Below are 27968 nucleotides of genomic sequence, written 5' to 3'. Positions count from 1 at the left end.
CTCTTCTGAGAATGTGTTCAATTCACCAAAGTTGTGTTTTTTTTTTGTGTGATCGGAAGTGACGATTAAAATGTCACTTAAAATGAAGTGACTAAAAATCTCAACCCATCAGGATCTCAGGTCGCGTTATAATTTGATTATTCTGTGTTTTGGTGTTAATGAACCCCGTTGTTAGCATGTTACACCACCGGTGGCTCTAATCACAACCGTCAACTCTGGGTATCCTAGCAACAGCCATCCTGGAGAGTTATCTGTAGTTCAAACTCTGACCGTTAGGTGGTGCTGTTGTGATTATATTAATACCGACATTTTTTTTTTTTTTTTTTATGGCGCGACACATGAGATTATTTCTGCTTTTCTAAACTGTCATTACGCTTTAATCAGTGAGCAACGCCGGTCTCAGACTCTATCCTTCCTCAGATAAACGCAACAAATCCACCGTTTCAGATCATACATTGCTGGAGAAGTTTTTGGTTTACCACGTGTTGGGGTTTATGCAAATTGGTAAGCAAATGAGTATGTTTCTTGAGTTTGGTAATGAGGAAATATTAAACTTTACACATGCCTCACACAATATAATAAAAAAAAGATTATATGTATGTATGTATAACCTAGTTTAATCAGGTAAGTGATGTAAAGCTGTTAGATTGGCTGATAGTATTTTTTTGTGGCTTTTAAATAAATAAATAAATAAATAAATAAATAAATAAATAATCGATTTGCCAAATTATAGCATTCTACAAACCGGATTATTCTGTCCACATCTAGGATTAGTTTCTATTTTCCAATTCGACCAAAATGATTACATGAAGTCTTTTATCGAGTTGTAGTTCTAGATAAATTTCAACACACACAGTCGTTGCTAAAAAGGTGTTAAAATGTCAGATATTTATCTCTAGACTTTTAAGTGACCATGTCTTCCGGGTGGACCACGTGATGCTGTGACTCAGCCAATCAGCTCATAGCACAAAGTGATCAACCGTAGCGGTCTCGCGGGTTTCCATGGCTACGCAATATTTTTTTTTGTATTAATGTCGGTTGTGAGACCTAGCCTGACAGGCTGGCGTCTTTCAAAGTAGTTTTCTCACCAAAAAGTCGTTTAAATGATATATATTTGACATCTTTAATTGTATTTAAGCTTCCTTTAAAACGGAATGATGTTTTAAGTGTTCATTAGCTCAAACTTGGGTGAAAGTCGGGCCTACTGAACAACCGTCTCCACCTTCTAGATCTTTCTGTTTGGGCTTCCATTCTTCATGTTCTCCCTTTTGTTGAATTGATGATTAAACATCATTTTAGTCGCTTAATTAAGGCGCACACATTTTTTAGGGACAGATTACATGTAATCCACTAATATGTAAGGAATAATCCACATTGGTGCTGTGCTGTTTTAGGAATATAATCAACAGTTGGGTGGTGGACTTCAACGGCACGTCCTGAAGTGTTGTACGACCCCAATTCCGGAAAATGTTGGGACAGTATGGAAAATGTTTAATAAAAATAAGGAGGAGTGCTTTTTCTAAATGTACTTTGACGTATAAAGACAAGGTATTTGATGTTTTACCTAATGAACTGCATAGTTTTTTGAAGGTAAGCGTTTATTTTGAAATTGATACATGCAGCACTTTCCAAAAAAAAAAAAAAAAAAAAAATTGGGACCGGGGCAATTTAGGCCAAATTGAAAAAAGAAGGTGATGTGAAACAAGTGAGGCAATCGTCTAATTACAGTATTGTCGTGGAAATTAGACAACACTCTCAGACTCTGAAGGTAAAAAAGGTTTATTACAGAAATAGATTTCTTACATCATTGACTCCCTTCCACACAGACAGCAATGCACAATGACTTCATAAAATTCTAATTCTAAATTCTTGATTCCTATCAGTCAGGTCTTTCGCTCTGCACAACAAATGGAAAATCACCTTCGCGTCAACACAGACTTCGGAGTGAAACTTTTTCGTTCGTAGTAGACTCACTTCTGTCAGTTTTTTTCACGAACTTTCGCTTGTTGTCCAGAAAAGCTGAAAAGACTCGCGCAGTCCAGCCAGGAGACGCCAAATTTTCGTGGAAGTAAGACAACACTCGCAGACTCGTCCTCTGAAGGTAAAAAAAAAAGATTTATTTCAGAAAGATGGTTAATACAGGATAGAATAAAGCAGGATAGAATAACGAGAGCGCTCTGAAGTGCTTGTGCTGAACCACTACTATATATATATGTATATATGAAACGCAGAGCACGACACACTCCTGTGTCCCGATAAGAAACGGTTTGAGGCAGTTCAAACAGGCTTTGTTTTAGGAGTCTCTAGAAGATGTGCAGACGAACCTTGAACAGAAGAACATGTTTGTGTCTCTGTAAGCAGATAAACATTCTGTACTGATCTCAGTGACATGACATGGCCTTATTAGGCGTTATCCTCTGATGAACATGAACAGAACAAAATTATTACAAAGTAAAAATGCGTCATTTCCTTCACATTATATAAAGAGTTACGTTTACAGTTAAGTTTTTGCGTAACAAGTTAGTACCTGTAATCAGTTATAGAAGCTATAAACAGTCATTCCCTTATCAGGGTCACTTATTTTTCTCCCTTGAAGATAACCAAGCAGACGAAATAGCGTCTTGTGGCGTTAGGGAGAAACTGTATTCGGTACCGTCATTCTGGTTGTTGTGAAGGACGCTATGCCCAGGTTTAAAAAGACGTCAGAACAACCTGTGTGTATGTTTCACGTCGACATGTAGACGACGCACCTAGATAGATGTACTGTATACACACACCCTTGGAGGAGGTCTTTGGTTGTTTTTGAGGATTGTTAAGGGAAACTTCAGTGCAAATAAAGCTGAGGAAATGATTAAACCGTCGAGATTTATGATGGCCGTCCTCCTCCATGACTGAATCGTGAGTGAAATCAAGAGGAAACTGATTTAAGAGACATTTCTCCGTCTATGTGACAGGTTGTCTTGACTAACAGGGCTGGTAATAAAAAATCACTCTGTTTCGTTAGTTTAACTTGATGGTCGTCGTGGTAGCAACTCTTGTATGAAATAATTAAACAAACAACAGGAAGTCCAGGGCAAACAGAAACAGGTGGAACTGTTGGGCAAAACGGCTGATAGACAAACATTGAGAGAAGCTAGAAGGGTTATCGCTACTGATTATATTTTAGTTGGAGAGAAGTGTGTGTGTGTGTGTGTCATGGTTGGACAATGATGGTACTGTGGGGTTTACTATGTACTACGCATGCTGAGCCCTGACCTAGGGGCGGAGCTAAAAATAGTGCATATCATTGATTGGTTAAATGCGGTCATGGCAGGATCGTCCCGAGTTACGTGACGGATTTTACATTTCCTACCCTTAAGTCAGATCCGCCATTTTCTAGCCAGACCAAATCCTGACTGGATTTCTGTTCACGTCGTTCGAGTCCTACCGAGGGTGTAACACAGTGGGTCTGTACACCCTACGTCGTGCGCCAACGCTTCGTGTAAAACGCCATTTTCGATTCCGCCGAAGGAAATGTCTGAAAGTTTTGCCGTGCAACTTTCCTTGTATTTCTAGTAAAGATGAAAGTATTGGCACCCCGGTAAATCTTCTTTCGTAAGGAACCGTGTCCTGCTATTTAAAAATCACTGTATCTTGTGTTTAAATACGACACTCTTGGGGCTTGGGGACTGGATTTCTTAGCGAGTCGTGCTCAGCTGCTCTGACGTGTGAATCTTTCTGAAGTGCCGATTACCGTAGAAGAATGTGATTCCAGGTACTTTTCACATACTGCTAGGGAAATAAACGGTTACATGATGCGGAATACCCCGTAGATTTAATTTATCGGTGTGTCATCACCGGTTCATCGTTCTAGTGCTTATCCTCCCAAGATAATAGGACAGACCCACCCTAAGGGTACTTATTTCACACAATACCAATATCAGAAAGTATCGATACATTTACCTACGTAAGTATATTCTCCGTAACGTTTAGCTCTGTGGAAGTATAGGCGCTTTTCGTTCGTAGTAGACTCACTTCTGTCAGTTTGTTCAAAACTGACCTTTGGGGTCAGAAGGCCACTCTTCACACTCGCGTGGCTCTTTCCACACAGACATGCCCGGGTTCACTGACCATAAGTGCCCAAGGTTTTAAAAAATGATTACAACATTATATCGAAACAATCATGTTGACCTGTAGTTACTCTTATTTAACATAAAGGAAACCATGGCATTATTATTATCATTATTATTATTATTATTATTATATTACGTTATGTTCGCCTAACACATGAATTACAGTTTATACTATAGCAATGTTGAATTCTCGATTCTGATTGGTCAGAAGGTGTTGATTTCATTTTCTACAACAGACCGTAATCACAGGTTTATATTAATGAGCTCGTTCGAATGCGGTATCGTTTCTATAGAAACCGCTTAAACAGAGAGTTGTAAGGTGGATGCTCCATCTATGCAGTTTTTAAATAAATAAATAAATAAATAAAATCCCATCTGATTGTTGATTTGTTGACGTTTTCTGTCAGGAGACGTATATTTAACGCTTATGGAAGGAGTCTCCAGTGTCAGCGCTTTGTAACAACTTCGTGTACGTTTCAGACCCCTACAGGATAGAGGAGTTTACGCTTACGCGGTTTCCCAGTAACGTGACAAGCTGCGTCTTTTTTTGTTTGTTTGTTTGTTTTTTTTGTAAGATGTTCAACAACATTAATTGTAACTATAAACGGATAATGTGTCAGTATGGAAAATGGGAATACAAATAAGGAGGAGCGATTTTGTAATTGTACTTTGACTTTAATGTACTTTATTTTGAAATTGATACATGCAGCACGTTCAGGACAAATTGAAATAAGAAGGTGATGTGAAACAAGTGAGGCAATCGTCTAATTACAGTATTGTCGTGGAAATTAGACAACACTCGCAGACTCTGAAGTTAAAAAAGGTTTATTACAGAAATAGATTTCTTACATCATTGACTCCCTTCCACACAGACAGCAATACACCATGACTACATAAAATTCTAATTCTAAATTCTAAATCATTGACTCCCTTCCACACAGACAGCAATACACCATGACTTCATAAAATTCTAAATTCTATATTCTAAATTCTAAATTCTTGATTCCTATCAGTCAGGTCTTTCGCTCTGCACAACAAACGGAAAATCACCTTCGCGTCAACACAGACTTCGGAGTGAAACTTTTTCGTTCGTAGTAGACTCACTTCTGTCAGTTTTTTTCACGAACCTTCGCTTGTTGTCCAGAAAAGCTGAAAAGACTCGCGCAGTCCAGCCAGGAGACGCCAAATTGTCGTGGAAGTTAGACAACACTCGCAGACTCGTCCTCTGAAGGTAAAAAAAGGTTTATTACAGAAAGATGGTTAATACAGGATAGAATAAAGCAGGATAGAATAATGAGAGCGCTCTGAAGTGCTTGTGCTGAACCACTACTATATATATATATCCCGATAAGATGCGGTTTTGAGGCAGTTCAAACAGGCTTTGTTTTAGGAGTCTCTAGAAGATGTTTAGACGAACCTTGAACAGAAGAACATGTTTGTGTCTCTGTAAGCAGATAAACATTCTGTACTGATCTCAGTGACATGACATGGCCTTCTTAGACGTTATCCTCTGATGAACATGAACATGAACAGAACAAAATTATTACAAAGTAAAAATGAGTCATTTCATTCACATTATATAAGGAGTTACGTTTACAGTTAAGTTTTTGCCTAACAAGTTAGTACCTGTAATCAGTTATAGAAGCTATATACGTTTACGTTTACCCGGTTTCCCAGTAACATGACGTGCTGCGTCTTTTGTTTTTGTTTTTTTGTAAGATGTTCGACAACATTAAATGTAACTATAAATGGATAAAAAAAGTACACTGTGTCATTGTTTATAAACTGAATATTGCAAGTGCTGTAGAAGTGATGAATGACCCATACCTAGTTTACACAAACACACACACACACGTCTACGTGTTGCATAGTAGGAGGAGAAGCAAGTGTTGTGGTAAACTGTAAACCCCGCTTCTGTCCTCGCTTGAGCAGGTTCTGCAAAAAGGTCATGATCTTGAGTGGTTTCGTTTTTTAAAGCAGCGCAAACTGGAAATTCACGACTCGGGTTCTTCCCCTCTGAGTCAGCTCATTCAACTGTCTCTCTCTCTCAGGGTTTAATCAGTGTAATATTACCCACAGCATCCACAGTGTGTATCTGCTAGCCTTTGTTTAATAGCAACTGGTCTCCAGGTGCTTTTGATGAACTCCTCTAGGACGGCTCTCGTTTCTCTCTGGGAAGGACTGTTACGTGATTCTGCGTTTATTAGATCTGTTTTTGCTCCGTGTTTTCCCCTGCACGTGTCCACGCTCGAATTTCCTCACTCTCTGTGTCTTTTAGCTTACCACGATGAGCGGGGATGTTTAGGCTCTGACGTCCTAGTCTAGTGGATGTCGTTTTTAAATCTTCCAGGCGTACACAGACAGCTAGTGTTTAAACGACGCCAATCACGTTGCCACCATGCGTCGGGTGTAAACCCAGACTCCTCTGCTTTGCTGTATCGCTCCAGACTGAAGTGGAATTTTTTTTCCTGTAACAACACTTCTCACTAGACTGGTAAGTCAGTACAAGGAGTATTTGATTTTTAGTGTCTTACGTTAAACATGTGTATGTTACCGGCGTCATAAAATGTTCAAATGTTACTGTAGCCCTGTATTATAAATCTAGGATAAAAAAAAGTCCGTAGTGTCCGTCTGCGAGTCTGTAGTGTCAGTAGTGTCCGCGCGTGAGTCCGTAGCGTCTGCGTGCGAGTCCGTAACGTCTGCGTGCGAGTCCGTAGTGTTTGTAGCGTCTGCGCGTGAGTCTGAAGCGTCTGCGCATGAGTCTGAAGCGTCTGCGCATGAGTCTGAAGCGTCTGCGCATGAGTCTGTAGCGTCTGAGCATGAGTCAGTAGCGTCTGCGCATGAGTCAGTAGCATCAGTAGCGTCTGCGCATGAGTCTGTAGCGTCTGCGCATGAGTCTGTAGTGTCTGAGCATGAGTCAGTAGCGTCTGCGCATGAGTCAGTAGCATCAGTAGCGACTGCGCATGAGTCAGTAGCATCAGTAGCGTCTGCGCATGAGTCAGTAGCATCAGTAGCATCTGCGCATGAGTCTGTAGCATCTCTGCCTTTGTGTAAACACGTTTGAGGGTTAAAAGTTTTTTAAACTGAAACTTGTTGCACGTGTCGGGTGGAATGAAGGGTTTGCATAGATTGTAGGGCGTCGCTACAGATCCAGAAAAAGCTGATCTAAAAAAAAAAAAAAAAAAAAAAAAAGCTGAGGTAAAAAAAAAAATGTTTATAAAGATAAAAATGATGTACTAAATAAAACATTATGAAACCCGTTTCCTTATCCATATTTATTCCTGTGGGACTTGTAGAATTTTACGAATTGATATTTTTAAAATGTAAATCAGTAGTCGTGTGTGTGTGTGTGTGTGTGTGTGTGTGTGTGTGTGTGTGACGAAAATTTGCGCTGATGTCACTGCAGCTGTACAATCCTCTCCTGATGCAGATTTCCCGAAAGTAACCCCAACACATCATCCATAATACATTCTCTGTCTGTCTGACTCTGTGGGTGTGTGTGTGTGTGTGTGAAGCCATATTCATCAAGGCTGAGTGTTGCAACTGTGGTGTGAGATGTTTTAGCCAATCAGGAAGCACAGAGAGAGGGGATCTGCGTAAGGAGGGAGGAGCTTGAGAACAGGGCCGGCAGGAAGGGGGGGAGTTTGAAATGAATGATGCTTTTGGGCGGCTTGTGAGACAGGCGGAAGAGAAGACACCGGCATTCTGCTGAACCAAGGAACGAAGACGAAATCAGATTAAAAAAAAAAAGAAATATAATTTTTTTTTTAAATCTCAACAGATCAAACAGCCAGGGCTTGGACAATGCAGTGTAAGTCTCTGTTTGAGTGAGTGAGTGAGTGTGTGTGTGTGTGTGTGTGTGTGTGAGAGTGAGAGAGAGAGAGAGAGAGAATGAACACGTTGCCTTGTAGATGTTGGGTGTGACTCACTCACAGATCTGTTGCTTCAAGAGTGTGTGTGTGTGTGTGTGTGACTAGTTTGGTTTTCATTTTATTTGAGATTTTTGTGTATTGAAATAAGGATAATCATTGTATTGAATGAGCATATCCTTGTTGGAGGAAACATACGCATTATGATCGTGTGTGTGTGTGTGTGTGTGTGTGTGTGTGTGTGTGGGGAGGGGCTGTGCTTCCTCATGCAGAGCTCCAGATGGTGGGTTTAATATGAAGGCAGGAATCCCCCCACTGCTGAAGAACACACACGCATACACCAGTCCAAACTCGTTTGACTGTGACCTCGGGGGGGGGGGGGGGGGGTTAAGCAGGGGGCACTTGTTATAGGTGTCCGGGTGTGTCTTGGTGTCATTTGCATACATGTCAGACTTGTATAATGCTTTGAGTTTTGTTTTGTTGGATGAGATTTTAAAATGCTACATTGATTAAAAAAATAATAATAAATTAGTCCGAGCTTAGCATCATTTTGGGGTTTGGGAAACGAACGGCGATACCAGGATTTCTACCAGATTGTCCTGCGTTGTCCACCATCAACCGAGCGAGACGCACCGTGTGCTGAATTGAGGTCCCGCCCACAGTTTTTAAAAAAACGAGCCAGAAAATTGTCAGTCTCGGAACGTACGATCTTTCCTCAGGGCTAGGTTTGCCAGGTTCTCAAGAAGGGCGAAAAGTCCGTACAGTTCCCAGTCAGGGGCGGGTTTAGTGATTTCGGGGGGGCCGTAGGCAAAATATTACAAATGGTGGCCTCATTTCAGCGTTTTAACTTCGATATTTACGTTTCCAGCATATGTAAATGAGCATAAATAATTACAAATATATATCATATGAATTTTGACGGGGCCTTCGACTTCTGGGGGCAGAAGGCGGTCGGGTACCACCTTTACCTAGCGCTAAGTCCGCCCCTGTTCGCAGTTCACTGTCTTTCGTATATTCCAGATTCGCTAGTCATGAGGTGAAATAGTTCGAGCCTTTTGTTGTTTTAATCTCGATGATGACGGCGTACAGCTCACGGAAATAAAAAAATCCAGTATCTCAAAATATTCGAATAATGAATTTATAATACAGAAATATGGACCTTGTGAACAGCGAGTTCATTTATGCGCGCGATACTCGGTCGGGGTTTTAATCCTTTTGCAGGAATTGCTGCATCAGTGCGGCGTGGCATGGAGGCGATCAGCCTGTGGCACTGCTGAGGTGTTCTGGAAGCCCAGGGTGCTTTGATAGCGGTCTTCAGCTCGTCTGTATTGTCGGGTCTGGTGTCTATCGTAGATTCTCTATGGGGTTCGGGTCAGGCGAGTCGGCTGGACGATCGAGCACAGTAATACCACGGTCAGTAAAGCAGTTACTAGAAGTTTTGGCACTGTGGGCAGGTGTCGAGTCCTGTTGGAAAAGGAAATCAGCGTCTCCGTAAAGCTCGTCAGCAGATTGAAGCGTGAAGTTCTCTAAAATCTCCTGGTAGACGCTGCATCGACTCTCGACTTGAGAAAACACACTGGACCAACGCCAGCAGATGACATGGCAACCCAAATCATCACCGACTGTGGAAACTTCACACTGGACTTCACGCAGCTTGGCTTCTGTTCCTCTCCACTCGTCCTCCAGACTCTGGAACCTTGATTTCCAAATCAAATCCAAAATTGACTTTCATCTTCCCCGTGATTGTGCTTGTGTGTACTGAACCAGCCTGAGAGATTAAAGCCTCAGGAAACCTTCGCAGGTGTTTGGAGTTAATTCTTTTTATCCTGCCGTATACGACCTCTCGTTAAACTCGTGCAGAGACGTTACGAAGGAACTTAAAGCGTGGAAGAAGGACGTAGCAGCAGGAGTCTGTGTAGGATGTTGATTTGAGACTCGAGTCGAGGTTTATTCTTCCCCAAGTGTAAATCCAGCAGATAAATATTGCATCGTGTTGCCGGATCACATGCGAGATGCATCACACTGCGTGGACGTGAGTCATTAAGTGCACGCGTGTGTGTGTGTGTGTGTGTGTGTGTGTGTCATAAGACATAATGAGCTTTGGGTGCCTCGTAGTCCTTGGTGTGTTCATAATTATGGATGTTTGTCTCATGCTGAAGAGAGTGTGAGTGAGTGAGTGTGTGTGTGTGTGTGTGTGTGTGTGTGTGTGTGTCCACCACCTCGCTAAATCACGATTACCTAACTCCGAATAAGTCTCTTTTGGGTGCAACAACAACAAGAAGGTAGAAATCTGCAGGTCGGAGATGGCCTCCATATTCACTGGGCTGTACTTCAGCCTCGTCAGTTAACGTGCCGTTACATCATTAGAGACACGTGGTCGGTGGGCCTTATGGGAAAGCAGCAGCCGTGTTCATCGGGTCCCTGGAGCAGATTGCTCGACATCTCCGTGGATAAATCGGTTAGAAGAGCAGATCCGTGATCCATCATCGGGGCAGAGCTTAAGGTTCTGCGCTCCTCCTGATCCTCCTGAAAGGTGTGAGTTGAGATCCTGGGATTCTCAGAACACCCTGAATGACATCTCGTGGAATGTAAATGAATAATTTACCTCATGAATAAATTGAGGTATGTCTGGAAAAACCGGAGGAACCGGCTGTGGAAAGTCCCGGCGTCAACCGTGTAGGACCGGTTCTTAAGGATGCAACGTTTTGTTTGTTTGTTTGTTTTTGTTTTTTTTTTTATTCTACCCATTTGAGTTTCAAATCCGAGATCACCACATCTCTCGGGTCGGTTTAAAGCACGGTGACTCTGGAAACAAATGAACGAACCCGGGGAGGGGGAAGGCAAATCCGTGCTACCTCCGAGACACACCGACCCCTGCTTCACCGTACAGCGTCAAAAAACACTCGGGAAAGCGCTATCCGCCCTCTTCCTCATATACCAGCTCGCAGACAGCTCACGATTGGCCAGCGTCGCTTGTGATTGGCAGGGCAGAGAGAGTACGGCGTCCATCCCACCCGGAGAGCACGATGGCCGTCGTATGGGGTCGTTATTATGAGCGTTCACTCTAGCTGGTGTTAATTATTAGTCGTTCTAACCCGTCTTTTATGGCCTGACCCCATTTTAAATAATCAGAAAGGCAGCATCGGCGTTTAGAGAACCGAGCCGTGGAGTGCTGACAATGCTCAGGAGCGCAGTGACGAATTTCCTGCTTGGAAATGACCCCTTTCCTGTTTCCTCTGGAGAGCAGGAAACGGGACGTGCTCGGCCATCGCGTGGAAAAAAAAATATATAATAATAAGGCCGTTTAGGTGCGGTTTGATTTGGTTCCTTTGACCTTCTGTAAGCGGATCCGAACACAAACGGAGATTTCTCTCCGACGTCGTGCGCTTTTGCTAAGGTCAGGACTTCAGTAAGGAATAAGCTAAGCTCGACTATCGCGCTTTTTTAGATGTACGTTAACGGCCATTTTTATACCGGTCGTTTCGTGTTCCCGCCTTTTTCCTTTGTGAAATCCTTTTTGTTGTTTCTTTATATAAACGTAAACGCGGGACGAAAATCTCGGAACCTGTCGTCACCCGTGTTTTGCTTTTGTTAGCAAAACCTCCGAATAATTAGGCCTCTATATCGTGATGTACCGTAGATCATGTATCGCGTGCGTCTGCGTGTATCGTGATGTCATGAAACGTTTAGTGTGTAAATTAACTAATATTTAACAGTCTTCACTGACCTTGTTAGAGGGGGTGTGTGTGTGTGTGTCAGTTATGTTGTGTTTGCTTACTCAGCCAATAGTCTTATAACATACACACACACACACACACACGGGCACTTGTTCCTCAGAGCACATGTTGGGTCACATGACTACCACATGTCTCTCACTGAGCAGGTGTGTATGAAACATATGAATTGTAACACACACACACACACACACACACACACACTAAACTGGTAGTCATTTGCTTCTTTTCCTTGTTAGCTATGTCAGAACTCCAGTATCGAAGGAAAGAAGCAAACGTCAGACACCAGACATGCCTCTGGTGAAGAGATGCGAATTTGATTTGTAGTAGGATTCATAGTGGTGTGTTAACTATGTGTGTGTGTGTGTGTGTGTGTGTGTGTGTGTGTGTTCTACAGTGACCATGTGTGAACCCTCAGCCATGTCCACAGCAGGAGAGATTGAGCCTGCAGGAGACGTGAGCGTGCTGCAGTCCTGTGCTACTGAAGACAGCATCGCTTCTCTGGATTACCCTACTGCAGAGTCCACAGCCAAGTGTGTACTGACACACACACACCTCAGACACACACACCTCATTCAGTTTGTCAGTTAATGATGCCACCACTTACGCAAGTTGAACCTGCTCTGCATTCCAGCAGTATTTAACACACCTTAAACGTGTGTGTGTATAGTGTGTGTGTGTGTGTGTGTGTATAGTGTGTGTATAGTGTGTCTGTAGTGTGTGTTGCTGACATGCTGCGGCTCTCGACTGACTCGGTTTATTTCATTCCTTTGCAGTGAATCATCAGAGGAGGAATCTCCCTGTGAGCGAGAAGAAGAGAATAACAGTGTTAACACACACACAGAGCCTGGTGAGATACTACACACACACACACACACACACACACACACACACACACACACACACACACACACACACACAGCCTGGTGGGATACCTCACACACACACACACACACACACACACACTCATGTGCAGTGTTTGTCCTTAAAAGTCTACATATTTCAAGAAGAATTCTATCTTACTCTAGTTTAGGATTTCTGATTCGTTCACGATAACAAACACAAAAGACAAAAAAGCCGTAATTCACTGACGCGAGTAAGTTTTAATCCAATCCAAGCAAGTGGATGGTGCGAGTTTTTGTTTTGGTTATTTTGTGTGCGTGTGTGTGTTTTTGTAGTTTTTGCATTTGTCGTATCATCACTGCAAACTTTGTCCGCAAAAATTACATTTGAATTGGACATCAAAGAAAATGTCTCAGGTGGACGGACGGACGGACGGATGGATGGACGGGTGGATGGATGAATGGATGGACGGATAGATGAATGGATGGATAGATGAATGGATGGACGGACGGGTGGATGTACGGATGGATGGACGGGTGGATGGATGGATAGATGAATGGATGGACGGATGGGTGGATGTATGGATGGATGGACGGGTGGATGGATGGATAGATGAATGGATGGATGGGTGGATGGATGGATAGATGGATGGGTGGATGGATGGATAGATGAATGGATGTATGGATGGATGGACGGGTGGATGGATGGATAGATGAATGGGTGGATGGACGGGTGGATGGATGGATAGATGTATGGATGGATGGACGGGTGGATGGATGGATGGATGGATAGATGAATGGATGTATGGATGGATGGACGGGTGGATGGATGGATAGATGAATGGGTGGATGGACGGGTGGATGGATGGGTGGATGGATGGATAGATGGATGGATGTATGGATGGATGGACGGATGGACGGGTGGATGGATGGATAGATGAATGGGTGGATGGACGGGTGGATGGATGGGTGGATGGATGGATAGATGGATGGATGTATGGATGGATGGACGGGTGGATGGATGGATGGATGGATAGATGAATGGATGTATGGATGGATGGACGGGTGGATGGATGGATAGATGAATGGGTGGATGGACGGGTGGATGGATAGATAGATGGATGGGTGGATGGATGGATGGATGGATGGATGGATAGACAGATGGATGGATGGATGGACGGATGGATGGATGGACAGGTGGATGGATGGACGGATAGATGAATGGATGGACAGACGGATGGATAGATGAATGGATGAACGGATAGACAGCGACTGCTCGTGTTAGTTGACAGCCGTCACGGCGTGGGATTTTCCATCAGAATGGACATGCAAATATTTTATTCCAGACGTCACCCGAGGAAGTTAAATATGTCTCTGTGGTACGGAGAGTGTGTGAGGACTCGAATACACACCGATACGGCGCTTTTACTAACCGATCAGATCACCTAAAAAAATATCAAACACACACTCGGTTCAAATTCCAAGGTTTTTTGGTATTTTGAAATTTGACTCTCGTGTAAGAGCGGAGTTGGAAAATTCCAGGTCGGTGAGATCACCGCGTCCCTCTGGAAAGGGAGTGTACACACACACTCACACACACTCACACACACACTCTCACACACTCTCTCTTCCCTTTAACATCTTCCAGTAAATCTTGTTCATCACAAAGTGGAAGGAGAACTGACGCTTCAGTTTCTGTGTTGATGAACTTTATTTTTACCCTTTTGATAAATGAAGTTTTTTGACACCCCCCCCCCACACACACTCTCTCTTATCTCTTCCCGTATTTGCGTACGACTGTTTACACAGCATTGTAATAGTGTAACAGCGAGTCTCCACCCTTCTCACGCCACACTGCCGTGTTTACATTGGAACAGCGAGGAAGAGCGTAACCCTGTCACGGCGGGTCACATGACCTGCTCGTTTATATCGCAGGAATTTACAGGATGTTTTTTTTTTTAATTAAAAGTGTAGTACTCTATTTATCAAAGCACACGAGGCGTGAGGGCAGGAAGTCCACCATCCTGTTCTTTATATTCACAAATACCGTCTTTCTTTCCCTCAGCCTTTTGTTCTGTTTCTATCTATCTATCTATCTATTTATTTATTTATTTATTTTATTTATTTTTGCCTTTTTGCTTTAAATATTCCTTTCCTTGATTTTTTTTCCTTCTCTCCGCTTATTTTGTCTGTATTCTGTCTCTCTTTTTTTATTTCTCATTTTGTCTTTTTTTCCTTTCTTTCCCTGTCTTCTCCCTTTCTCTCTTGTCCCCCAGATTCTGCTTTCATGTCCGATTCCTTTTCGTTCGTGTTCTCGCTTTTCTTTCTTTTCTCTTTTCTTTAATCTTCTCTCTTTTTTTTTCTTTCTTTCATGCTTTTCGTTAGTTTCCCGTTTTCCTTTTACTCGTTTTGACTTCTGTCCCTTTTTTCACGTTTCTCCTCCGTTCTTTGTTTGTCTCTCTCTCTCTGTCATTTCTTTCTCTTGCTTTTTCTGCCTCGCTGAATTTTGCTTTCTTTTCTAACGTTCCTTTTCTTCCTTTCATTCCCCCCCCCCTTTTTTTTTTTTAAACTTTCTGTACGTCTTGCCGTCCTTACTTCTGTTTCTTTTGTCTTCTTGCCTTTTCTGTCTCATTCTTTTCCTTTCTTTTTTATCTGCTAATTTTTTTTTTGTCTTGTTCCTGTTCATTTGTTTTCCTCCTCTTTCCTCTTTTTAGTTCTTGCTTCCCTTTGTTCTTATTTCTTTTCTTTTTTTTTATTTCTTTCTCTTCTGGTAGTTTATTTCCTCAGATTCTTGGTTTCTTTATTCTTGCTTTTCTACTTTTGTCTCAATTCTTTCATCGCAATCCCCCCCCCCCCCCCCCCGTATCTCTCCATTCATCTTGTCCATGTACTGATTTTCACTTCCTTATCTATTTAAAGTGTAGTGCCGTTCACCGGTTTCACACGTTTCATCACACCCCTTCGGATCAAACGGTTTTTAACATCACGAGAACCGTTTCCGTCGAGCGTCCACAAACTTTTGACCGGTGGCGTGTATAGAGGCATTCTGAAGGTATTAATGATCACTAAACGTGTCGAAATGTTGAGAATGTTCGTTTGTAGCTGATCGTGTTATTAGGCGCCGTCTGGAGGAGTGTGTGGATTAAACTGCAGGGTCACGTGAGTGTATCCGTCAGTGTGTGTAAAAATTAAAGACGCCCCTCGGGACCACACGAGCGTCACGGCGTTTAGACAAGGGAACGGACGACAATTTATCATTGATAAACACAGCAGTAATTGGGATACGTTCCTGTGTGTGTGTGTGTGTGTGTGTGTGTGTGTGTGTGTGTGTGTGTGTGTGTTACTCTGGGGTCAGTGTTTCCCCTCTGGCTTTGTTTCTGAAAGTGTCTCAGTTACATAAACAGTCTCTAATGAACTTATTTCAGTGTCCTTTAACAATGATAAATATGATCAGATTTTTCTGTATGAAGGTTTAGAGTGATTATTTTCTTGAATGTCCCAGATGACTTTGATGAACTGTCAGAAATATCATGAAAAGAGTTGCGTGCGAAAGTCCGAGTAAGAATTCTTCTTAGCTGTACGCCGTGTCTGAATCTCTGACCTCTGACCCGCAGCTCCCGCCTCTGCGGCCCCGGGTTCGGCTCTGTGGACGTGCCAGAGGGACGGCGAGGTGAAGCTGAGGATGGCCGAGTCGGGGCCGGCGGCTGCAGCTCCTCTCACCGTCAACCAGCTGTTCACGCGCACCGTGGAGCAGTTCGGTGACCGGACGGCGCTCGGCTGGAAAGACGGAGAGCAGTGGAGGAAAATGACCTACAGAGATTATTACAGAGACTGCCGCATCGCCGCCAAGAGCTTCCTCAAGGTGAGGACTGAGAGTGATGGAGGATTTTATCCTGGAATGATCTCTGACCAACACCGAGCAGTGTTACAGATCCTAGTCCCTGCATCCTCTATCTGATGACCCAGCAGTGTCTCCGTCTCAGATAATGCGTTGGATTTGTTTTCTCTCCGTGCACCGAGGTCACCGTTATCACGTCGCGTTTTCTCCGTTATCTTTTAACTTTTAATTCTGCATCAGAGGATCAACCACGGTCCTGTGGATCATTTACAAACACGATAAGGGTTTAGCGCGCCCTGTTACGGCTCATCCAGGGCATTAACCTCGAGTGCACTGCGGAATAAAACGGGGGAAACGAGGAGGAGGAGAAGAAGAAGCACGACGGGTCCAGGCCCTCGTTCTGTCCGACGTTTTAACTCCATCCTGTTTGCGAAACGTGTTTATACCGCAGCGCCGACGCATTCCGCGTTCCAATCGGTCGGACGGCGCGGCTCCGAAAGTGGCTCCGCCTCCCGGGCGAACACATCGCGGGTTTATATTAACGTGGAATTAAAAAAAAAAAAAAAAAATCTGTTTTCTGTGAGCTGACATTTAATTAATATTTGTGGAAGGAGTCTCCAGTGTCAGCGCCTTTTGAATGATTTATTTTTTTAACGATAATAAACGGGACTATAAACGGATTAAAAAGTACGGCGTGTCGCTGTTTTACTAAATAAAAATCGTGACGCTTGACGAAAAGCCGTGGAATAAGAGAAATAAAATGTCACGGCGATCAGAGTAACGCTCTCGGTCACGTCACGACGCCGTCTGGGATTATTTTTCTACGAAAGCCCCAGAGTGTTTTACGCGTGTTGTTCCGTGTGTGTTTGTGAAGCTGTGCACGCAGTCAGGTGGAAACCACCGAGATGTCGGGTGTGTACGTGCGTAACAAAACGTGACCTCGAAGGACGTATTTTAGACTTTAGGTCGGTTTACTTTTCCGCTCAGCTGCTACGGATGTGCAGAGTGGGTTATAATGACATGTGTGTGTGCGCGCGAATGTGTGTGTGTGTGCATGATAATACCCGTGTGCTAATTAGTGCTTTGTGTGTTTTTACAGCTCGGTCTGCAGCGCCACCATGGAGTCGGCATCCTGGGCTTCAACTCTCCCGAGTGGTTCATCTCTGATATCGGAGCGATTTTGGCCGGGTGAGTGAGTTAGTTAGTCGACTAGTTTGCGGTTCTTCGTGTTCTTGTTTTCTATGCAAATGAGTTTAAGTAGCTACCGTTCCGACTGCAGCGCTTCTTCGTAAATAACCACGTCCTCAAAGGAGCTGCTTAAATCGCTTACTCACGCAGTCCTGTGTTGGTCCGACAGAGGTTTCGCCGTGGGCATCTACACCACCAACTCGCCGGACGCGTGTCACTACGTCGCGGAGAACTGCCAGGCCGACATCCTCGTGGTGGAGAACCACAAACAGCTGCAGAAGATCCTGCAGGTAAACCTGGTCAAGAGCCTCCATCTCGGGGGGCCGCGTCCACATCGCGTACATCTCAAACTGAAACACGTCGAGGAAAAGGTCGCTGTAAATAACAACAGGCTGAACGGACCGAACTTAGGGGTTTAAAAAAAAAAAAAAAGAGTCGTTTCACGTGAACGCAGCACACGGTCATGATTTTAATACCCAAGGATTAAAAGCGTGATCGTGAACGCGTAACATCACGGAAACGGAACGTCGCGGACAGAACGTCGGATGATTTGAATGAAGGCGAGACGAAAATGCAAAACCTGATATATATGGTAACGCTAGACATGTGGAGAAGTTCAAGCAGGGGTGAATACTTATGCAATGCAAGGCACTGTAGTGCTGTATGTTCTTCAGTATGCGGTCAGAGTTTGAGTCAGTTTGAGCACGTGGGTGTGGGTGGAGGATTTATTTTTTATTTTTTTGCCTTTACTCTGCTTCCTCGTAAGTACTGTGTGGGCCACGAGTCGCAGAGATTCTGCTGCAGTGTGGTGTGTAATGTAATTGTGTGTGTGTGTGTGTGTGTGTGTGTGTGTGTGTGTGTGTGTGTGTTTATTTCAGATCCAAGACAAGCTGCCTCACCTGAAAGCCATTATCCAGTACAAAGACGCTCTGAAAGAGAAGAAACCAAATCTTTACTCGGTACGAATCGTTCATTCGACTGTACTACACACACACACACACACACACACACACACACACTTGGAAATGTTCACTGTGATGATACGAAATCTAACCAATGCTCTGTTCTTTTGCTGTGTGCGCTCCATTTCAAAATAAAAAAAGTGGGAGGAGTTTATGGAACTGGGCCGTGACGAGCCGGACGCTCCGCTCGATGACATCATCGCGTCCCAGAAACCCAATCAGTGCTGCACGCTGATCTATACGTCAGGAACCACCGGACAGCCGAAGGGGGTCATGCTGAGCCATGATAACGTGAGCTGAGCCATCTCACACACACACACACACACACTCTTTAATTTTAATCAGCACTATATCAATATCCACATAAACTGGTAGTCGGTGCAGGGTGCTAAAACTTTTGTTCTCATTCTCGGGCGTAGTTGACATGGACGGCGTTTTCGACGGTTTATACGATCAACCTATCGGAGACGTCTCAGGAGACGGTGGTGAGCTACCTGCCCCTCAGTCACATCGCCGCCCAGATGGTCGACATCTGGATCACTATGAGGGTCGGAGGAGCCACGTACTTCGCCCAGCCTGACGCCCTCAAGGTGTGTGTGTGTGTGTGTGTGTGTGTGTGTGTGTTCTGACCAGTCAGTTTGTTAGGAATGCCTATGCAAATAATCATGTAGATGCAGATCAGGAGCTTTAGCTAATGCTAAGGGGGCGGGGGGATCTCGGTGGGATGTTCACACATCCAGGAAAGCTACAGTAACTCAAATATCCACTCTTTACAACCGCGGTGAGCAGAAAGGCATCTCGACACGTCAATCCTCGAGGTAGGTGTGGGGTACGACAGCAGAAGGACCACGCTGGGTTCCACTCCTGTCAGCCAAGAGCAGGAATCCTATGCTATAGTGGACACGGGTTCACCCGAACTGGACATCTGAAGTTCGAAAAAACAAAACATGCAACCTTTTATAAACTGCCGGTTTTGATGAATCTGTGCTGGGATCATTTTTCAAAAAGTCTCATGTCTGACGCGCGTTTGTAATACTGTGACCGTCTCAGGGCTCGTTGGTGAACACCCTGCGTGAGGTGCGTCCCACGGCGTTCCTGGGAGTCCCGCGGGTCTGGGAGAAGATGCAGGAGAAGATGAAGGCAGTCGGAGCCAAATCATCCACCGTGCGCCGGAAAGTGGCGTCCTGGGCCAAAGACGTGGGTCTGCAAACCAACCTGAGCAAGATGGAGCAGTATGTGTATACACACACACACACACACACACACACACACACACTCACTCCTTCACACCCAGAAGGGGGACTAATAGACTTGATGATCTTCTTCTTCTTATTAGAGTTCAGTTTGTAAGAGAGAGTTTTGTCTTCCTCCATTTCAGGAACGGTGCAATGACCCGCACGCCGCTGAACTATCGCCTGGCCAAGCGTCTGGTGTTCAGGAAAGTGAGGAAGGCGCTGGGGTTGGACCGCTGCGTCCACTGCTTCACCGGCGCCGCGCCCATCACCAAGGACACGCTGGAGTTCTTCTTCAGCCTGGACATCCCGCTGTACGAGCTGTACGGCATGAGCGAGAGCACCGGACCACACAGCATGTCCCTGCCTGATGCCCTCAGACTCACCAGGTACACACACACACACACACACACACACATCATTCGTCCTTCAGCTTAAGCACTTTATCCCGGTCCAAAAGCGTCCTCTTTTACCACGGCGATTTGCCAACTATTGAATTTTTTATTTTATTAAAGAATGACCGGTCGTACTTTTTATCCATTTCTAGTTACATGTAATATTGTAGAACGTCCAGTTTTCACTTGCGTTATTAGCAGCACCGCACCAGCCTTTCTTTTATCCTCTCTCTGGAAGTTAATCCTAACCAACAAAACCCCTCAGAAACTGCAAGCTCTGACACGAGACTCCTTCCATAAACGTTAAATAAACATTTCCTTACCGAAACCTTCACCATACGGATCGGCGTACACGTTTTCATCAAATCCCCAGCGTATCAAGTGCAAGTCCCAGCGAATGAGCCGTTACTATAGGAACGATAAGGTTCTTGAATACAAACTGCCCCGCTAATCCACGTCGCTCGTCGTTTTTTTCGCGCCAGCTGCGGGAAGGTGATCGCAGGCTGCCAGACGAAGATCTTTAACCCCGACTCGGATGAAAACGGCGAGATCTGCTTCTGGGGTCGTCACATCTTCATGGGCTACCTGAACATGGTCGACAAGACCGAGGAGGCGCTGGACAAAGACGGCTGGCTGCACTCCGGAGACCTGGGCAAGCACGACAAGGACAACTTCCTGTACATTACAGGACGCATCAAAGGTAGCGTACGCACACACACACACACGCGCACACACACACGTGTCAGTCAAGGTATTTTAGAAATCGGTATAGAACCCGCCAGCTATTTACGCCTGTATTAAAGTCACATCTCGGCCAGAGACGAACGTAGTGGATCAGCCAGGACACGTTTTTAAGTTTTAGCGCCGTAGCTACATGCTAACGTACAGCATAGCTACATAAATACAACCCAAAACATCATCCTAAAAGTAGACCAAGAGAAGCCAACGAAAGAAATGAGACAAAAATATCATCCCTGGTCATTTATTTATTAAGGAAGCTGATCCAGTATTACATATCTGTGAGTGAGTGGCAAAAGTATGTGCACCTCTAGGATTAGCAGTTCAATCTGAAGGTGTTTTCAATCGACGGGACGACGATCGGGTGTGAGCGAGTGACTGAGCGCCAAAGAACATGGATCGATCAGAGTCCGATCTTCACAACACGTGCTCGTGGAAGGGTATCACGGCACGAACAAAGGAGATTCCCGAGGACCTCCGAAAAAGACTTGTTGGCGCTCGTCGAGCTGGAAAAGGTCACCAGACCACCTGTAGAGAGTTTGGACTCCACCGATCCACACTCGGACTGACGATCCTCCTCGGGAGTGCTCGACCAACCACGTAGAAAACTCTAACGGGTTCACGAACGTTCAAGCACCACCGTAGCGAACGAGGAAGCTTGTAGCAACCGGTTTAACACTATAATGTACAGTTTAAATCCTACTGCACTCAGAGTCTCGCTCCAGGATGTTTCCGTATATAAAGAACGACTATAGTGCAGTGTGCATGGGTTTAAAAAAATAAATAAATAAAAACAAAACGAAGGTGATGTGTTTAACTTTCATCCAAGGTGACATTAGCGAGGTGGGGGGGAGGAGTCTATGAGGGTTAAGGGCCCTTAATCAAGGGATCATTAATGGTTAAGGGCCCGTAATCAAGGTCCTCTGTAGCAACTGTGAGTTGTAATGTGTTATTGTACAGTGGAGAAAAACGTGACTCGTGGTAATATGTGTGTGTGTGTGTGTGTGTGTGTGTGTGTGTGTGTGTGACAGAGCTGATCATCACCGCCGGAGGAGAGAACATCCCCCCGGTGCCCATCGAGGACGCGGTGAAGGAGGCCGTGCCCATCATCAGCAACGCCATGCTGATCGGAGACAAGCGCAAGTTCCTCTCCATGCTGCTCACCCTCAAGGTACGCACACCATCGGGGTCGTGCGCTCACAGGAAAACGATCAACCTGCGGTCTAAACGTATCGTATATTATTACCGACTCGCGCGTTCGGAGGGAAGTCGCGTTTGCGCTCGTATCCACCTTGGTTGTTATGGTAACAGTGCAGCAGGGTGTAAGCTGAACGTTAGCTATTTAATTAGCTGCAGACACGGAGATACGTTTGTGCTTGGTTTGCGTCCCGCCGTGTATACAGGGCGTACCATCCGGTCACATGTTCGACGGAAAGAAGCCGATTTTTTTTTTCCCCTTTTCTCTTCCTCTCGAATCACGCGGTCTGACCCGAAGGCCGCGTTAAACACGCCGGAAAGCGCTCGGCGTGTTAGGACGAGTCGTTCCTGCTCTGGATGGGGGTTTTTTTGCTCACTTTTCTTGAGGTTTTGGAATGTTCTCAAACTCAGGGGAGTTCCCGTTTACCGAAACATAACGAGAACCGTAATTCTGTACGTTGTGTAGTTGTCTATCTTTATGGACCGTCGTTATAGTCATCAGTTACCGATTACATTCCCTGCAGTCGATAGGAGATAAGCTGCTATGGAGATAAGCTGACCTCGTGATCTTTATCAGGATCCGTGTCGTTCTCGTCTCGTAGGTCTGAGCTCTGTCTCCACCTGCTGGTGGATTTCAGTAACTGCACTTTCCTCACACAGACCGAGAACACCTTCAGATCATAAACTTTATTTCAGATGGTCGGTTACGTTAGATCTTCGTATTAGAGACGCAAATCCGTGCGCGTGTCCTACTCAGTGATTATTAATAAAACTTAAAAATGTGTAGTGTTTTAAAAAAAAAACGATTCTTTTTTTTAAATAACCGAGTACATCACGGACCACCGGACGTTTCTCAGAGGCGAGGATCGGATCGGATCGTGTCTTTCCTTCCACGGCGCTGCTCTCGAGTTCTCGCATGGCATTTACATTTTTCTAGCCCTGTTATTAAAGCGGTTCCTCACGCTGCGGTGTAAATGATTACGGATAATGACGTTAATAAAACAGGACGTCTTCGGGGGTTGGGTTTTCATTCGTCTGAACCTTTAGGAATTAGAAATGTAAATCTTTCTTTAAAATGACATTTAAGTACATTTTGTTTTAAATGTACACTTCTTTAGGGTGTTGGTAATCCGCTGGTGTTTAGATTTCAAACCGTAAAGAACATGTTTTCACACACAGCACGTTACAGGGGTTCATACGTTTATACGCTTTTCTTTCTTTTTTTAAAATGTATTGCTAATTTATGGTCCGTCTCTCTATCTTCCTTTCTATTGCTCTCTCTCTCTGCGTCTGTGTCTCTCTCTCTCTCTCTCTCTCTCTCTCTCTCTCTGTGTGTGTTTGTGTCTCTGTCTCTCCTTGTCTCTCTCTCGCTCTCTCTTTCTCTCTGTGTGTCTTGCTCACTCTTTCTGTCTCGCATGTCTTTGTGTCTCACTCTGTCTTTCTGTCTCTCTCTCTTTGGTCTGTGACTGTCTGTCTTTCTGTTTCTCTCTTTGTGTGTCTCTCTCTCCCTCTCCCTCTCTCTCTCTCACTGTCTCTCTCTCTCTCTTTCTCACTTTCTCTCTCTCTCTCTCTCTCTCTTTTTGTGTCTGTGACTGTCTATCTTTCTGTTTCTCTCTTTGTGTCGGTGTCTCTTGTCTTTGCCTGTCTCTCTCTTTCTCACTGTGTCTCTCTCTCACTCACTGTCTCCCTCTCTCTCTCTCTCTCTCTCACTGTCTCTCTCTCTCTCTCTCTCTCTCTCTCTCTCTCTCTCTTTCTCACTTTCTCTCTCTCTCCCTCTCTCTCTGTCTCTCTCTCTCTCTGTCTCTCTCTGTCTCTCTGTGTCTCTCTGTGTCTCTCTCTCTCTCTCTCTCTCTGTCTCACTTTCTGTCTCTCTCTCTCAGTGCCAGGTAAACAGTGAGACAGGCGTCCCAGAGGACGAACTCACCCCCGAGGCTGTGGAGTGGTGCAGTAAGTTGGGCAGCTCGTCCACGCGGGTGTCTGAGATCTGCGGGGGACGCGACCGCCTCGTCCACGCCGCCATCCAGGACAGCATTAACCGAGTGAACGAGAACGCCACGTCCAACGCCCAGCGCGTCCAGAAGTTCACCGTGCTCGAGCAGGACTTCTCCATCCCCGGAGGAGAGCTCGGTCAGTGTGTGTGCGTGTGCGTGTGTGTGTGTGTGTGTGTGTGTGTGTGTAGACACCATTCTCGTGCTCATCCAGGCTGCTGCTGGCGTCATTCTGAACAGCGCGATGTCATCCTAGTTTCCTTCTCCACGCTGTCCGGTGACGGACGCACGAGCCACGAGCTCTAAGCAATCATTAGATAAATGACGTTGTTTATTTCCTGTGTAGAATTTGGCTCGCTGTGTAGCGTGACGGACGACGCCGTAAGGAATCGCTCACGAAAGTGTCTTCGCTTTCTTTAGCACTGGAAAAGGAAATAAGGAAGCATGTTCAGGATGAAATATACACACAGGCTAATGGTTTGTGTTCTCTCTCTCTCTCTCCCCCCCCCTCCTCTCTCTCTCTCTCCCTCCCCCCCCTCCTCTCTCTCTCTCTCTCCCTCCCCCCCCCTCCTCTCTCTCTCTCTCTCTCTCTCTCTCTCTCTGTCTCTCTCTCATACTCTCTCTCTCTTTGTCTCACTCTCTCTCTCTCATACTCTCTCTCTCTTTGTCTTACTCTCTCTCTCTCTCATACTCTCTCTCTCTCTCTCTCTCTCATACTCTTTCATACTCTCTCTCTTTCTCACTCTCTCTCTCTCTCATACTCTCTCATACTCTCTCATACTCTCTCTCTTTGTCTCACTCTCTCTCTCTCTCTCTCTCTCTCATACTCTCTCTCTGTCTCACTCTCTGTCTCTCTCATACTCTCTCTCTTTGTCTCACTCTCTCTCTCTCTCTCTGTCTCACTCTCTCTCTCTGTCTCTCTCTCATACTCTCTCTTTCTCTCTCTCTCTCATACTCTCTCATACTCTCTCTCTCTTTGTTTCACTCTCTCTCTCTCTCATACTCTCTCATACGCTCTCTCTCTTTGTCTCACTTTCTTTCTCACTCTCTCTCTCGTCTCACTTTCTCTGTCTCTCTCACTCTCTCTCTCACTCATACTCTCTCACCCTTTCTCTCACTCTTTCTCTCACTTTCTCTCTGTCTCACTCTCTCTCACTCTCAGGTCCCACTATGAAGCTGAAGAGGCCGGTGGTGATGAAGATGTACAAAGAGCAAATCGAGAACTTCTACAAAGAGGCTGTGACCCCAAGCAACCCTGAGAACCCGCTGCCTCCTAAATAAGATCCTTACCAAAGGGCGCGCACACACACACACATACACACACACACTTGCCTCCTGTCTGTATCTATGTCGCTTCTCATGTAAATGACTGTGTGTGTGTGTGTGTGTGTGTGTGTGTGTGTGTGTGTGTGTGTGAAACTTTCCCCACGTGATGTTTTCCAGCGAATTCTCTCTTCTTTGTTTTTGCGATTTGTTTATTTTTACCATTAGGTTTTTTTTTGTTTGTTTGTTTTTTGTTTACATTTGCAAGCGCGATGCTAAAGTCACACGAGCGACCTCAGCTTCACGAGGGTTCTTCTCGAGAGTAGCGTCGGCGTTATTTATTTATTTCCGAGGTGTGATGAAGTTCGTAGGAGAGCCGTGGTCTTCTGGTGCCGGTTCATCGGGAACGTTCAGGAATCCGAGCTGCCCGCGTTTACACGATGGATCTATTTATAAATCACTTATTTATGGTTTGTGTGTGTGTACGCCAAAGCGTGAAAGTAGGAAGGGGGATTAAAAAGGAACATGTGTTAGCTGTGTGTATCTGGAGTGTTTTTCAGAACGTTCTCGATTTAAAGATGATCCAGCACCGATTCCGAATATAGGGCTGTGTCTGTCTCTCTGGATGGATGGATGGATGGAGTCACCATCGTCCTCTGAGAACATTCCACAGGGTTTTTGTTTGACGTCTGGGATTCCAGTATGGGAATGTGTTAAATGTATAGACGCTCGATTCCAGATGTTCAGAAATTCTGGAGAAAACGTACCTGAGACGCCGAGGGTCTCCAGACGTTCCGTTCTTCAATCTAGCACCCTATGAAAGGGTTTGCACTTCTGGGATAACCTGCGACATTTTCTATGGAACCCTACGCCAAAGTACTTCCAAAAGTTTCCAAGTACCCCCCCCCCCCCCTTTGGGACGCTAGAACCGTGACCAATCCAAAGAACCCTCGAGGAACCTTTGGTGTAGGATTCCATAGACGTTGTATGGATTCAACTTGGAATATATCTGAAAGGGAAAACTGTTGGAAACTTTCCGAAAGGTTCCAGGTAGGACCACATTACAAAGCTGGAACCATCGGCTATATAAAGAACATTCTAGGAACCTTTCTGAAAGGGGGGGGGGGATAAAACGCTCAAGTGTCAGGTTCTATAGAAATTGGATGGGTTCTACTTGGAAAACACCTCTTTGGGAAGCTAGAACCGTTTCCGATCCAAAGAACCCTTGAGGAACCTTTGGTGTAGGATTCTGTATCGGTTGAATGGATTCTACTTGGAAAATTTTCAGATGTGTTCCAAGTAGAACCCAAATAGGAAGTTGGAACCATTATCCATACAAATAACCCTCAAAGAACCTTTTCTGAAATGGAAACGTTCGGTGGTGCGCTGTACAGAAGTGGTACGGGTTCTACCCGGGAACGTTCTGAAAAGGAGAACCTTTTGGAAACTTTTCAGAAAGGTCCCAAGTAGAACCCAGTCAGGAAGCCGGGAACCGTCAGCGATCTAAAGAACCGTTGAACCTTTCTGAGAGGGGAAAACCTTTAGGGATCTACAGGGGTCGGATGGGTTCTACTTGGAAACTTTCTGAACAGGAAAGCCTTTGGGAACTAGGAACCATTAGCAATCCAAAGAACTCCCCTGTAGTATTTATTTATTTATTTTAGAACCAAAAAAAAAGAAATAAAGCTACGTGAATGTGAGCCGTAGAAAGAAATTCTGCGGGGGGAAAATAAAAATAAACAAAAATATAAATCCTGCATTTTTCCCCCCCCCCGTGAATTAAAGGGACGTGTTCTGAGAGAGCGCTTGAAGGTTCCCCCTGAGAACCCAAACGATCTCAAACGGATCATCTTTCTTTAAATGTTCACGATGATCTCGTCCCTGAGTTCTTCCTGTTTGAAGATGTGGATGAGGTTCTAATAAGCGTGCGTGTGCGTGTGTGTGTGTGTGTGTGTGTGTGTGTGTGTGTGTAGCATTGACGGCAGTGTAGAGAATGAAAATCAGTCTGGTTCTCTGACGCTCTGAGTTCACGCCAGTGAAAACAGCAGGGATTTTCAGGTCAGATGTGTTTGCACTATTTATTGCGTCTCTCGTGTGCTGCTCTGGTTTCATGGACGTTTCACCAGCAGCAGGTTTAAAGCCAAGGAACCGTTTAAGCCATGAATGTTTTGTTGCTTCTTTTTTTTTCTTTTTTTTTCCCCCTCCCTCTCTCGCTCTCTCTTTTCAGCCATGTTCAATGTTGAAGCGTTCATATGTATTATCTGGAGTTGTGTTATTATTAATATATTATTATTACTATATTAATATATAACAGATGGCCGTGCACTTGTTAAATATTGTAAATACCTTCCTGCTTTATTTGTCCTGTGTGCGTTCATCACACGAGCAACCGAACAGCTGCTCTAATGTCACGTAATGTCGATTTTAATAAATGAAACGGAAGTAAATATGAAGAATCTGCGTTTGATAACTTGGCATGTGATATACAGCAGGGTGTGTGTTTGTGTGTGTGTGTGTGGGGGGGGGGGGGGGACGGGGGGGTGTGTTAATCTGTACAGTGCTGAGATTAAAATCTGACATGCTGAAGCTTCTCTTTTCTGTTTGTCGTCT

The 27968-nt window shown here is 44.8% G+C and overlaps 1 protein-coding gene and 1 long non-coding RNA gene across 9 annotated transcripts; one reads left to right on the top strand and one right to left on the bottom strand.

Annotated features, from left to right (window-relative positions):
- Positions 1-41: 41 nt before the first annotated feature.
- On the top strand, positions 42-27807 carry acsbg2 (acyl-CoA synthetase bubblegum family member 2). 8 transcript variants are annotated; one of them, XM_053625803.1, is made up of 18 exons: positions 1982-2101; positions 5257-5343; positions 6391-6606; positions 7628-7923; positions 12113-12248; positions 12492-12565; positions 16172-16419; positions 17495-17583; positions 17753-17873; positions 18462-18542; positions 18687-18836; positions 18965-19135; positions 19596-19777; positions 19924-20166; positions 20655-20872; positions 21942-22081; positions 23988-24234; positions 25258-27807. In XM_053625803.1, exons 4-18 carry the CDS (start codon positions 7917-7919, stop codon positions 25374-25376), a joined length of 2226 nt encoding a protein of 741 aa, XP_053481778.1. In that variant the 5' UTR covers positions 1982-2101; positions 5257-5343; positions 6391-6606; positions 7628-7916; the 3' UTR covers positions 25377-27807. The 8 variants fall into 8 exon arrangements, with proteins under 8 accessions (XP_053481774.1, XP_053481775.1, XP_053481778.1 ...); XM_053625801.1 differs by lacking the exon at positions 1982-2101 and adding an exon at positions 3188-4935 and having other exon boundaries at positions 5126-5343; XM_053625802.1 differs by lacking the exons at positions 1982-2101; positions 6391-6606 and adding an exon at positions 3188-4935 and having other exon boundaries at positions 5126-5343.
- Positions 1764-2659, bottom strand: LOC128608223 (uncharacterized). The gene is made up of 3 exons (XR_008386020.1): positions 2528-2659; positions 2325-2417; positions 1764-2095 (listed from the first exon to the last, which is right to left on the bottom strand). It is a non-coding gene; the product is annotated as an uncharacterized LOC128608223 (long non-coding RNA).
- Positions 27808-27968: the final 161 nt, after the last annotated feature.

The sequence above is a fragment of the Ictalurus furcatus genome, chromosome 5, assembly GCF_023375685.1.
Source record: "Ictalurus furcatus strain D&B chromosome 5, Billie_1.0, whole genome shotgun sequence".
In the NCBI taxonomy this organism is placed as follows: domain Eukaryota; kingdom Metazoa; phylum Chordata; class Actinopteri; order Siluriformes; family Ictaluridae; genus Ictalurus; species Ictalurus furcatus.
Note: the sequence above shows the minus strand (reverse complement) of the source record. Positions and strands in the feature narration are given on the sequence as shown.